Raw genomic sequence first — 14,400 nt, forward strand, 5'->3', positions numbered from 1 at the left:
AGCCCCTAAGGGATGGGGAAGGAAAACAGCATGTGGCTCCTGCCTATGTACCCACAATGGGTACCTCAACCTTAACAGCACCGCCGACCCGAGTGGGGTGAGAAGGGAGCATGCTGGGGGCCCTGTATGGGCCCACTTTTCTTCCATCCGATATAGTCAGCAGCTGCTGCTGACTAAAATGTGGAGCTTGCGTGGATGTGTGCCTCCTTCCACAAAGCAATAAAACTGAGGAGCCCGTGATGCACGGGAGGGTGTATAGCAGAGGGGAGGGGTTACACTTTTTAAAGTGTAATACTTTGTGTGGCCTCCGGAGGCATAAGCTATACACCCAATTGTTTGGGTCTCCCAATGGAGCGACAAAGAAAAGTGCATCGGCTCGCTCGGGGGGCGGAGATGTTTTGAGTCGGAGGACGAGAGCAGAGCTCTATCCTGTAACCTTGAGACAATGTCTCTCACCCATCGGTCTTGGACATGTGGCCACCAGGCGTCGCAAAAGCGGGAGAGCCTGCCACTGACCGAGGACGCGGTCTTGGTGAGGCCGAAGTCATGAGGAAGCCGCCTTGTGACTTAGACCGCCATGCAGAAGAGTTCCTCTAGCCCTCCTCTGAACTGTTGGACGTGGAGGAACGGAACTTTGCTGAGGACCGAAACCTTTGGACTGGGGCAAGGACGATACCTTTCCCTTGGACTGTCTAGGAACTTCATCCAATTGCTCGCCAAACAAACGGTCGCCAGAAAATGGCAAACCGGTTAAGAACTTCTTGGAAGCAGAGCCTGCCTTCCATTCACGTAGCCACATGGCCCTGCAGACTGCCACCGAATTGGTGGATGCTACCGCTGTACGGCTCGCAGAGTCCAGGAATGGCGTTCATGGCGTAGAACGAAAAAACCTACGCCTGAGAAGTGAAGGACACAACCTGCGGGGCAGAGGTATGTGCAACCGCAATAATCTCAGCCAGAGAAGTTGAGATAGCTTGGAGTGCCCTCACGGCTGCGAAGGCTGGAGCAAAAGATGCGACTATGGCTTCATTGATGGATTTCATCATAAGCTTTATTTGCCTGTCAGTGGCATTCGTGAGAGATGGCATCTGCCCCTAATACTACGGATCTAGCCGCCAGCCTAGAGACTGGAGAATCCACCCTGTGACACTGAGCCCAACCCTTAACAACGTCAGGGGGAAAAGGGTAACGCGTGTCAATAAGGCGCTTAGTAAGCGCTTGTCCGTAAAGTTCTGTGCTTCTGGACGGCCCCTCTGGAGTTAGAGTGATCGAAACACGCACTCCTGATGAAGTCGGGGAAGGTTCCCAGCGGGCCCGCTTAGCCTATCAGCGGCCACGGTCCGTGACGGAGTTCTCACCGTGGCTTAGTGAGTGCCCTCGGGGCCAAGCATTGTACACAATGAGGGTATGTGGAGCCTGCCTGTAATATAGCCGCACAAGAGGTACAGGTTGTAAAATAAGCCAGTGCCTTGGCACCCTTACTCTTTAAGAGCAGACAACAGCATGTCGTCCGCAGAGTATTCAGTGAGGGTATACAGCCAAAAGCAAATAATGCTGCCGAACAGTGAGATCATATACCATATAAATAAACATATATATATACACTGCGGCACCAAGGGGGGTCAGCACCTGAAAACTGGTGCCCCACAGTGCTCAGTGAGGGGGAAGGAGGATACCAACGTATGCTCCAGCCCTCCCTGCCGACGTCCAGTCGGCCGTCCCGTCGTTACCCCTGACTGGCAGGCCTGAGAACGGGAGTATATGGTACTAGGCCGCAAGAGCCGGGGACTAAATTTAAAAACGCGGCCGGCAAACATGGCGCGGTAGTCCCAGTCTCACAAACCACTCAGCAACCGCTGCGGCATTTGTAACACAGATGCTGCATGCACCGTCCCTCAGGGGACACAGAGTACCTTATGATGCAGGGCTCTGTCCCTGATGATGTCCAGTCTCCTGTCCGATAGAATCCCCCAGGGGCTGCGGATGGAGCCCGGTCCCAGTGCATGGCGACCGGTTAGGATCCCCCTCTCCCAGAGCAGTGGGAAACCTTTGCAGATTCTGAGATCCTCCACCGGCAGAATTATAACAATGGCTGCCGGCGTTCCGAGGGGAGGAGAGAGCCGTGGGCGGAACCGCAAAAGTGCGGGAACCTGGTGGCCCATAGAGATCAGTGAGGGGGGCGGAGGACAGCGAAGTGTGCTCCAGCCCTCACTGTCGGCATCATACCGACCGTCCCGCCTTTCTCCCTGACTGGCAGGCTCAGGGGCGGGAGTTTAACCCACTAGGCCGCAAAAGCCGGGGACTAAAGTATAAACCGCGGCCGACAAACAGGCACGGTCGGCGCGGTAGTCCCAGACAAAAAATCCACACCGCAGTCGCAGCTGCGTCTGAGGCCAAGGTGCTTCATGCGCCGTCCCAACGGGGACACAGAGTACCTGTCGATGCAGGGCCTTGTCCCTGACGATACTCCGTCTCCTGTCCAGCAGATTCCCCCAGGGGCTGCGGAGGGAGCCCGGTCCCAGTGGCTGGATGACCGGTTAGGATCCCACTTCCCCAGAGCCCCTAAGGGATGGGGAAGGAAAACGGCACGTGGCTCCTGCCTGTGTACCCGCAATGGGTACCTCAACCTTAACAACACCGCCGACCTGAGTGGGGTGAGAAGGGAGCATGCCGGGGGCCCTGTTAGGGGCCCTCTTTTCTTCCATCCGATATAATCAGCAGCTGCTGCTGACTAAAATGTGGAGCATTGTGTGCATGTGTGCCTCCTTCAACACAAAGCATAAAAACTGATGAGCCCGTGATGCACGGGAGGGTGTATAGCAGAGGGGAGGGGTTACACTTTTTAAAGTGTAATACTTTGTGTGGCCTCCGGAGGCAGAAGCTATACACCCAATTGTCTGGGTCTCCCAATGGAGCGACAAAGAAAACTCAGATACACAGCAACAAACAGTAAGAGACTATCGAGAAAAGCAAGAGAAGGAAGGCAGCAACAAATCGACAGCAAGGGTAAACACCACAACTGCTCACAGCAATAAAGTACTGCAATCACCAGGAAGTCTGGCTTACACCACCTCAGCAGACCAGTATAGAAGAGCTATAACTGGCATTAATGGAAGGGTGCAGCCAGCATAAAGAGAAGGGGAATGAATGTGACTGGCTCCTCTACATCATGTGATCAAAGGAGACTAACAAGGAGCCTAGCAGAGATTAACCCTTACCAGCCTGCCTATGAACTATAAGTCTGTGGATCATAACCCGCATCTGCAGTCTCCACAGACACGGATGCCGGCATGACAGTCAGCGATGTTTATAAAAGCTCCTTGTGACACACAGGATGGTGTAGACCACTGTCACTCAATGCATAGGTGGACAATGCAGAAAAAGGATGCAGAAAGCCAGAAAGTGAAGGAAGTCACGCTACACTTTCCCTTTACATCAATCTGGAGTTACTCACCATCCTCTGAAAAGGAGAACTGGAGCACCGATGGGACGAGGAAGGACAGCGTGCTCTTCGAGTGGTTGATTTTCCTGCACCTCGGATTGAACCATCCAGCTTCAGCCTAAAGAAGAGCAAAAAGGACAACTTTACTCTACAGAACTCGCACGTGCCGTATCCCCATCTACAAGTTATAGAAATCCTTACTACTTCTTCCAAGAAACTGCAGGTCTTAAAGGGGTATACCCACATTTGGACGCTCTCCAGATTGCTGGGGTCCGGGAGGTGCTGAGAGCTGAAGAGCCCCATGTGAATGAAGTGGTGGTGGAACATCCGCACCGCCGCTCCATTCGTCGGAGACAGTCGAGCAATGTACTCCCAATTAGGCAGAGAGTACAGTCTACCAGGGGGGAGGCAGAACCCCCTTATCTGCAGGACAGGACCTTTCATCCTAACACAATCATCGGTCAGGTACTAAAGTACAGACGGTCATTGCCCTTGGTCTCCTGCCTGTCGGTCTGCTGCCTAGACTGTGGCATAGAGCGAAGATCGATCTGAAGACCTGGACCTCAGGACCACATCACATCAGGACAGGCACGTAGATCCTCACCCCACATTCTGCTGCGTTGTGCGGGTTCTTGGCCCATGTTCCCCACTTCCACCGCACGCAGTTGATCATAGGTCACAGCGTTCTGTACATTAACCATGTCTTTCTCTGTCCTTTTTTGGGATTCTCTAGGCGTTCCTGTCCCTCTGCTTTATTTCTACCCTATCTCACACACCTTCTGGGACTCTACTATTGTCCCTGGTGGAGGTGGGACCCAAATTAAGCCCCTGGCGTCTGTTACAGCAGGCCCCAATTTCCTCAGCATTGGCCCTCTCCCCACTCTGCAGTTTCAACACGCTTCTTCCTCAGCAGCTGCCATTTTTATCGATGCACATGTTCCCTGCTAATGCCGGCAGCCTCCGGGGGAATCGTGATTCTCATCACAGGACCTCCAGGTCCTGCTCCTCCTCTCTTCCTCCTCAGGCCAGGAATTCAGTTTCCCAGCGAGGCTCTCCTCCTCCTGGCGTCGGTTGAACTCTTTTCTCTGGAGTTCTTCCTTACTTTTTCGGCTATCTCCTCTCCACCACGTCTACCCCTGCGAGGCCCACACAAGCCAGCCCCTAAAGATTACAATTTTCTTGAACATCATGTAAACGCATAATCCAACAGGATCAACCCCGTTGTGCCTTGGGCTGCACCCACTCGTCGCCCGCATCTCTGTAGCCACCCGAGGCCTAGACTAAAAGCACACCCCTCGCTTAATCTTTCTCAGTCTGTGGCTGACCTGACCAGGGTGTCCCAGACCTTGGTCACTATCGTGTAGCGTCTACCTATGTCCACTTGTATTGACCAAAGTGAGTGACACCCACCACCTACTCAGCACCCCAGGGTGCTCACACAGGTTATGGCTGCAGTTCTGGCCCTTTGGAGATCCAGGTGGGTAGTTGTCATGTCCTCTAGTTTTTGACAAGGCTCCCACTTACTCAAAGTCTGCAGATCACAATGTCTCACTTCGGATCCATTGTCACCAAAGTCGTCCAATTCAGGCTTAGCGTCTCCTCTTTCGACACTATTCAAGGAAGTTAGTTTTCTTCCAGAGTTAGATTGTCACGTCTACAGAATAGAATCAATTTTCGAAGCCATTTCTTGCCATTATCTCTCTCCATGAGCATCCTGGGTAAGACTGGCATCTGCCATCAGATGAAACGCTTCTCGGTTGGTATGGGAGTGGACTTTGGGAAGCTTATGGTGCAGGGTCAATGGGACAGTCATGAAAATCTACTTTCCATCCACATCCTGGAACGCAAGACCATTCGTCCATGTCTCATCTCCATTGCCAAGACGAACTCTGTCCGAATGAAGTCCAACCACCATGACATACATCAACCTCTAAGGCTGACTCGGAGCCATCTAGACATGGCAGACGTCTCCCGAATTCTTGACTGGGCGAAAGAAGGGAATTTTGTTTACTTACCGTAAATTCCTTTTCTTCTAGCTCCAATTGGGAGACCCAGACAATTGGGTGTATAGCTATTGCCTCCGGAGGCCACACAAAGTATTACACTTAAAAGTGTAAGGCCCCTCCCCTTCTGGCTATACACCCCCAGTGGGATCACTGGCTCACCAGTTTTAGTGCCAAAGCAAGAAGGAGGAAAGCCAATAACTGGTTTAAAGACCAATTCAATCCGAGGAAACATCGGAGAACTGAACCATACCACATGAACAACATGTGTACCCGAAAAAAACAGAAAAACCCCGAGAAAACAGGGCGGGTGCTGGGTCTCCCAATTGGAGCTAGAAGAAAAGGAATTTACGGTAAGTAAACAAAATTCCCTTCTTCTTTTTCGCTCCTAATTGGGAGACCCAGACAATTGGGACGTCCAAAAGCAGTCCCTGGGTGGGTAAAAGAATACCTCGTGATAGGGCCGTCAAACAGCCCTTTCCTACAGGTGGGCAATCGCCGCCTGAAGGACTTATCTACCTAGGCTGGCGTCTGCCGAAGCGTAGGTATGCACCTGAAAATGCTTGGTAAAAGTATGCAGACTCAATCAGGTAGGTGCCTGACACACCTGCTGAGCCGTAGCCTGGTGCCGTAATGCCCAGGATGCACCCACGGCTCTGGTAGAATGGGCCTTCAGCCTTGAGAGAACCAGAAGCCCAGTAGAACTGTAGGTTTCAAGAATTGGTTCCTCGATCCCCCGAGCCAGGGTGGATTCAGAAGCTTGCGACTGTTTACGCCGACCAGCGACAAGGACAAAGAGTGCATCCGGGTGGCGCAGGAGCGCCATGCGGGAAGTAGAACCTGAGTGCTCTCACCAGAACCAACAGATGCAAATCCTTCTGAAATTGATGGACTGGACGAGGACACAAAGAAGGTGAGGTGATATCCTGATTGATATGAAAGTGGGATACCACCTTAGGGAGAAATTCCGGAATCGGACGCAGAACTACCCTGTCCTGGTGAAGGACCAGGAAGGGAGATTTGTATGAGAGCGTTGCTAGCTCGGAAACTCTCCTAAGAGACGAGACCGTTACTAGAAGGCCACTTCCCGAGAAAAGCGGGAAGGGAGACCTCTTTCAAAGGCTCGAAAGGCGGCATCTGGAGAGCAATTAGAACCTTGTTCAGATCCCAGGGCTCTAACGGCCGCTTGTACGGAGTGCTGAGACGACAACTCCCCGTAGGAACGTGCGTACCTGAGGAAGTCGTTTCTGAAAAAATACAGATAGCGCTGAGACTTGTCCCTAAAGGGAACTGAGCGACAACCCTTTTTCCAACCTAGATTGCAGGAAGGAAGGAAACATAGACGATGCAACCGGCCAGGGAGAAACACCCTGCGCCGAGCACCGAGATAAGAATATCTTCCACGTCCTGTGGTCAATCTTGGCGGACGTTGGTATGCTAGCCTGTCTCATGGTGGCAACCACGTCCTGAGGTAATCCTGACGACACTAGGTTCCAGGACTCAATGCCACACCATCAGGTTGAGGGCCGTAGAATTCAAATGGAAGAATGGCCCTTGAGACAGCCAGTCTGATTGGTCTGGTAGTGCCCCCGGTTAGCCTACCGTGAGGCACCACAGAACCGGGAACCACAACATCCTCGGCCAATCTGTAGCGACGAGGATGGCGCGGCCGCAGTCGGTCCTGATCTAGCGCAGCACTCTGGGCAACAATGCCAGAGGTGGCACATAAGGTAGCTGGAACTGCGACCAATGCTGAACTAAGGCGTCTGCCGCCAGAGCTCGATGATTGTGAAACCGTGCCATGAAGCTGGCACATTGTTGTTGTGCCGTGACGCCATTAGATCGACGTCCGGCCTCTGTCAGCGGCGCCAGATCTCCCGAAACCCGTCCGGGTGAAGAGACCATACCCTTTCGGCCACACCCCGGCGACTTAGGAAGTCAGCTTCCTAGTTTTCCACGCCTGGGATGTGAACTGTGGATATGGTGGATGCCGTGTCTTCCACCCACATCAGAACCTGCCGGACTTCCTGGAAGGCTTGTCGGTTGCGCGTTCTTCCTTGGTGGTTGATGTATGCCACCGCTGTGGAGTTGTCCGACTGAAGTCGGATCTGCTTGCTGTCCAGCTGCTGTTGGAAGGTTTGTAGGGCAAGATACACTGCTCTGTGTTCAAGAACATTGATCTGAAGGGTGGACTCTTGCTGAGTCCACGTACCCTGAGCGCTGTGGTGGAGAAAAACTGCTCCCCACCCTGATAGACTCGCGTCTGTCGTAACTATCGCCCAGGATGGGGATAGGAAGGACCTTCTTTTTGACCATGAGGTGGGAAGAAGCCACCACCGTAGAGATTCCTTGGCCGCCTGAGAAAGAAAGACGACTCTGTTGAGGGAGGTCGACTCCCCGTCCCATTGGCGGAGAATGTCACATTGTAGTGGACGCAGATGAAACTGCGCGAAAAGAACTGCCTCCATTGCTACCATCTTACGTAGGAAGTGCATGAGGCGTCTCAATGTGTGCGACTGGTTCTTAAAGAAGAGATTGCAGCCCGTAGTGAATGCTGTTTGTCTAGCGGAAGCTTCACTATCGCTGAGAGAGTATGAAACTCCATGCCTAGATATGTTAGCGATAGGGTCGGGGTCGGATCTGACTTCAAAAAGTTGATGATCCACCCAAAACTCTAGAGAGTCTCCAGCGCAACGTTCGGGCAGTGTCGGCATGTTTCCTAAGAGAGTGCCTTGACAAGTAGATCGTCTAAATATGGGATCACAGAGTGACCCTGAGAGTGCAGGACTGTGACTACTGCTGCCCTGACCTTGGCGAAGACCAGTGGGACTGTCGCTAGCCGGAAGGTAGAGCTACGAACAGAAGGTGTTCGTCTCCTATAACGAAGCGTAGAAACGCTAGTGCTCTGGATCAATCGGCACGTGTGGATAAGCATCCTTGATGCCTAATGATGCTAGGAAATCTCCTTGGGACATTGAGGCGATGACATGGCGGAGGGATTCCATCCGGAACCGCCTGGTGTCCACGAGCTTGCTGAGCAGTTTTAGATCCAGAACGGGACGGAACGGCCCGTTCTTATAGGCACCGCAAATAATTTGGGGTAAAAACCGTGACCTTGTTCCTGAAGAGGAACGGGGGTCATCACTCTTTCTGCCTATAGAGTGCACCCTGTTTGCAGAAGAGCAGCGGCTCGGCCGGGAGGTGGAGAAGTTCTGAAGAATCGAGTTGGAGGACGAGAAGTGAGCTCTATCCTGTACCCGTGAGACAGAATGTCTCACACCCAACGGTCATTGACCTATGGCAGCTAAATATCGCCAAGGCGGGTGAGCCTGCTACCGACCGAGGATGCGGAGAGAGGAGGCCGCAAGTCATGAGGAAGCCGCCTTGGAAGCGGGTTTTCAGACTGTCTCTTTTTTGGGCGTGACTGAGCCCGCCAAGAATCTGAGCTCCTCTGATCCTTTTGAGTCCACATTGGACGAGGAAAAATGGGACCTGCCCGAGCCTCGAAAAGACCGAAACCACGACTGCCTCCTGCTCTGTTGGGGTTTGTTGTGTCCGGGCTGAGGAAAGGATGAATCCTTACCCCTGGACTGTTTAATGGTTACATCCAAACGCTCACCAAACAGTCGGTCAGCAGAAAAAAGGCAACTGGTTAAGCAACCTTTTTTGGAAGCAGAATCTGCCTTCCATTCACTTAACGAGCAGACCAGGCTCTGCTTAAAAACACGGAGCAGCGGAGGCTACTGCCGTACGGTTCGCAGAGTCTAGGGCAACCTGAATCGCGTAAGAAACAAATGCAGACATTTGAGAGGTTAAGGATGCCACCTGCGGAACAGATGTACGTGTGACCGTGTCAATCTGTGTAAGACAAGCTGAAATAGCTTGGAGTGCCCCAAGGGTGAGAATGCTGGAGCCAACGGTGCGCCGACAGTCTCATAGATGGATTTAGACCAGAGATCCATCTGTCTGTCAGTGGCATCTTTAAGTGCAGCTCCATCTCCCACTGCAACTATGGATCTAGCTACAAGCCTGGAGATTGGAGGAGGCCGCTTGGGACACTGGGTCCAGTCCTTGACCACGTCAGGGGGCAGGGATAACGTGTATCCTAAGCCGTTTGGAGAAGCGCATATCTGGATAAGTGTGGTGTTCCTGGACTGCCTCTCTGAAGGCAGAGTGGTCCAGAAAAATACGTGAAGCTGACTCCTCCACTGGAGGAGCTGGGTGAGAAATAACCAACATTCTATTGATGGACGCCATAAGATTATTCACTATGGCGTCACCATTAGGTGTATCCAGATTGAGAGCGGTCTCAGGATCAGAATCCTGAGCCGCTACTTCCGCCTCATTACACAGAGAGTCCTTCTGCTAGGACCCTGATGAAACCGAGGGCCGCTCATAGTGAGCCCGCTTAGGCTGTCTGGGACTGACGTCTGTGCAGAGCCGTGACTCTGGGATGCGTGTGACATTCCCGGAGCTGTTAGTTGTTCACACTGAGGGGGGCCATGGATCAATGATTCAACAGTGCCCATGTTGTGAGAGACATGTCCGGACTGCTAGGCTTCTAGTATCATAGCCATAGTCTCAGAAAATCTGTCAGTAAATACTGCAGACACCGTCCTCATCCTCTGGCCATTAGCAGAGACTCCGGCTGAGTTGGATATAATGGGGGTCTATGTAACCTGCCGGCCGTATAGCCGTACATGCTGTACCGGCTGCATAGAAAAACATGTGGTTCTGCACCTTTGTTTTACACAGAGAATATGCTGATAACTCCTCCGCACAATCCAGGAGGGTATATACAACGTGCGACCAAACAGTGCAATGTATATAGTACAAGCATATCTATAAGTGCACTTCTGCACTAGTGGGGTTAGCACCACAGGTGCTGCTTAACGCCTGTTGCAGCGATTGTGTGACTATCAGAATGCCAGGGTCTTCCACACTTGTCTCTGTATCGTACAGAAACTGACACTAATGGCTGCCGGCGTCCTTGTAGAGAAGGAAGCCGTGGGCGTGCCTGAGAAAGTGCGGGAATCCGGTTTCACAGTGCACACAGTGAGAGGGGTGGAGTATGCAAAACATACTCCAGCTCTCAGCGCTGCTGTGCTATGCAGCGTCACGCCCCTACCCTGACTGTCAGGCCTGTGGGCGGTAACGAAGGGAGACTAGGCCCAGAAGCCGGGGACTCGAGTTAATAAGCGCGGCCGGCATATCAGTGCTGGCCGGCGCGGAAGTCCCCGGCGCACCACAAATCCCAGCGGCGCCTTAAATAAAAATGGCAGCGGCGGTTAGCGCAGTAGTCACCCAATACACTAACACACCCAGCAACGCTGTGGTGTGCGATGGCACTAGTGCGGACAGCGCCGCTGTCCCTGGCGCACTAACACACCCAGCAGTGCTGCCGTGTGTCTGCGCGGTCCCCACAGGGACACAGAGTACCTCCATGTAGCAGGGCCATGTCCCTGAAGATACTCCGCTCCATGTCCAGCAGATACCAGGGGCTGTGGATGGAGCACGGTCTCAGTGCCTGGAGACCGATAGAATCCCACTTCACCCAGAGCCCTGTAAAAAGGGATGGGGAAGGAAGCAGCATGTGGGCTCCAGCCTCCGTACCCGCAATGGGTACCTCAACCTTAACAAACACCTCCGACATGAAGTGGGGTGAGAAGGGAGCATGCTGGGAGCCCTGTATGGGCCCTCTTTTCTTCCATCCGACATAGTCAGCAGCTGCTGCTGACTAAACAGTGGAGCTATGCGTGGATGTGTTGCCTCCTTCGCACAAAGCACAAAACTGGTGAGCCAGTGATCCCACTGGGGGTGTATAGCCAGAAGGGGAGGGGCCTTACACTTTTAAGTGTAATACTTTGTGTGGCCTCCGGAGGCAATAGCTATACACCCAATTGTCTGGGTCTCCCAATTAGGAGCGAAAAAGAAAACAAAAATTCCAGCAATTTCAGCCGTCCACATACCAGGGGTAGACAACAGTCATAGAATTTCTAAGTTGAAGGGAGATAACCGAGGCAGTGGTCCCTGCACCCGGCCATATTTAACCAGATCTGTCTACGTTGGGGCACTCCAGACGTCGATCTGATGTCATCCAGACACAACAAGAAAAAGTTACTTGGTTTGTGTCCAGAGCTCACAACCCTTTAGTGGTCGCCTCCAATACTCTGGTGATTCCATTGTCTCAATTCTCCCTCCTTATCTGTTCCCTCCTCTACCACTGCTACCCAACTTTTTTAAAAACATCACGTCAAAAGATATGCCTGGTCATCCTTGTAGTCCCAGACTAGCCACAATTTCATGGTACGCGAAAGTGGTCATCCATCTTGCAGACGTTCTGTGGAGACTTCCAGATTGACCAGACCCTCACTCTCAGGGTCTCTTCTTCTACCCAAATTCTTGGTCGCATTATTTACTCTCATGGTTGTTAAAGCCGTGGTTCTAGAATCTTTAGCTTTTTCTGATCAAGTCACTCCATGATCAAGGCTGGGAAGCTAACCTCGTATCATATCTAACATGTTGGACGGCTTTTTTCCACTGGTGACAAACTCATGAGGTCCTTATTTTGTTTTTCTCACCTCGTATTCTTGCAGTCAGGTCAAAAATCCAGGTCCCTAAAAGGCCAGGTTTCAGCCCTGTTTAACCTCTGTGAGAAGGACATGGCTTTCAAGCCTTAAACTTAAGGGTACTTTACACGCTGCGATATTGGGACCGATATCGCTAGCGAGCGTACCCGCCCCCGTCGGTTGTGCGACACGGGCAAATCGCTGCCCGTGGCGCTCAACATCGCTTACACCCATCACACTACTTACCTGCCTAGCGACGACGCTGTGACCGGAGAACTGCCTCCTTTCTAAGGGGGCGGTCCGTGCGGCGTCGCAGCGACGTCACTAAGTGGCCGCCCAATAGCAGAGGAGGGGCGGAGATGAGCGGGACAAACATCCCGCCCACCTCCTTCATTCCTCATTGCGGGCGGGACGTAGGTACGAGGTTGTTCCTCCTTCCTGCGGTGTCACACATAGCGATGTGTGCTACCGCAGGAACGACAAACAACCTTGCTACTCACCCGTCAACGATTTTTGGTGTTGGAGCGACCTCTCCAGTACCAACAATTTTTTACCTCTTTTGCGATCGTTTTAGGTCGCTCAGAGGTGTCACACGCTGCGATGTCGCTAACAACGCCGGATGTGCGTCACAAACACCGTGACCCTGACGATATACTGTTAGCGATGTTGCAGTGTGTAAAGCACCCTTAAGACTTATTTTTTTTGGCCCACTCTATCTCCCATTAACCGGCCTCCACTAGAACCTTAATCTGGTGCCTAACACTTTTATTTCCTTTTGAACCCATACGCAGCATTTCCCGATTGCCATTACTTCTATCAGGCGAGTATCTGAACTCTTGGCTCTCGTCTGTTGCTCTCCTTTTCTTGTACTCGATATAGTCGACTGGCGTTGCATCCGGTGCCTTTGTTCCTTCCCAAGGTGGTCTCTTTCATATTCAACAAGAACATTTCGCTTTCTTTCTGTCCTTCAGCAGACCTCTGGCTGTCATGGCAAACCATCGGCGCCCCGTGATCACGTCAATGGCGTGCCAATGTGCCCATAGAATGACGATCCCTCCCTGCTGGCATGTGTTAAATACCACTATCAGAGATTGACATCGGCATTTAATAGGTTAGCAGCTGCAGGCAGAACGCCACTCCACACATGGCTGTTAAAGGCAGATGATGACTGAATAATGCAGCCATCATGTGCCGGGAAAGATGCAGGCTCACCGTGTTAGACCACATCACCATCAGGGACACAAAATATGACCTGTGTGTTAAATGTCAGGAAGGGGTTGAGAAAAGAAAAAAAAAATACATATAAAAAAAATAAATCTTACTTGGTATGCTACTTCATACAAGCAGCCATCTTTTCCAGATAAGAAGATGCGCCCGTTGCTGGTGGACGTTATGCTGATTAGGTATGTGTTATCTGTGGAGATGGAGTACAGCGGGTCTGGAAGGAGCTGCATCCCAGCGGATAGGCTGTCATTGGGATTTCCTAGTATCAGACAAAAAGGAAAAAGGTAAATATGGTTAAAAGGGGTTATCTAGCATCGTATGCCTCCGAAACGCTCACGACGTTACGTCAACTTATTCTTTATCTAAAGCAGAGGTGGGAAACCTGCAGCCAGCGATTACTTTTTATGTGGCCCCTGGACACATGCCTGGGGACCGCAGGCCCTTTAAATCACAATGTGTGGTGCTCATACAATTAGGTCCTCAGCACGCCAGCACAGGCTTTGTGGGTGGGGTAAGCACAAAAGAAGGGAATTTTGTTACTTACCGTAAATTCCTTTTCTTCTAGCTCTTATTGGGAGACCCAGACGATTGGGTGTATAGCACTGCCTCCGGAGGCCACACAAAGCAATTACACTAAAAAGTGTAAGGCCCCTCCCCTTCTGGCTATACACCCCCAGTGGGATCACTGGCTCACCAGTTTTAGTGCAAAAGCAAGAAGGAGGAAAGCCAATAACTGGTTTAAACAAATTCTCTCCGAGTAACATCGGAGAACTGAAAACCGTTCAACATGAACAACATGTGTACCCGCAAACAAACCAAAAATCCCGAAGGACAACAGGGCGGGTGCTGGGTCTCCCAATAAGAGCTAGAAGAAAAGGAATTTACGGTAAGTAACAAAATTCCCTTCTTCTTCAGCGCTCTATTGGGAGACCCAGACGATTGGGACGTCCAAAAGCTGTCCCTGGGTGGGTAAAGAAATACCTCATGTTAGAGCTGCAAGACAGCCCTCCCCTACGGGGAGGCAACTGCCGCCTGCAGGACTCTTCTACCTAGGCTGGCGTCCGCCGAAGCATAGGTATGCACCTGATAATGTTTGGTGAAAGTGTGCAGACTCGACCAGGTAGCTGCCTGGCACACCTGTTGAGCCGTAGCCTGGTGTCGT

At 51.9% G+C, this 14,400-nt stretch overlaps 1 protein-coding gene across 2 annotated transcripts in view; it reads right to left on the minus strand.

The window, feature by feature from the left end:
- NUP155 (nucleoporin 155) overlaps nt 1-14,400 on the minus strand; it is a 181,348-nt gene that overhangs the window by 137,114 nt on the left and 29,834 nt on the right. For both annotated transcript variants that reach the window (XM_075328661.1, XM_075328657.1), the window contains exons 6-7: nt 13,337-13,497; nt 3,455-3,560 (exon numbers count right to left, since the gene is read on the minus strand). In XM_075328661.1, coding sequence (XP_075184776.1) covers nt 3,455-3,560; nt 13,337-13,497 — 267 coding nt within the window. The remainder of the gene's footprint in view (nt 1-3,454; nt 3,561-13,336; nt 13,498-14,400) is intronic.

The sequence above is a fragment of the Anomaloglossus baeobatrachus genome, chromosome 1 (genome assembly GCF_048569485.1).
Source record: "Anomaloglossus baeobatrachus isolate aAnoBae1 chromosome 1, aAnoBae1.hap1, whole genome shotgun sequence".
NCBI classification, from domain to species: Eukaryota; Metazoa; Chordata; class Amphibia; order Anura; family Aromobatidae; genus Anomaloglossus; species Anomaloglossus baeobatrachus.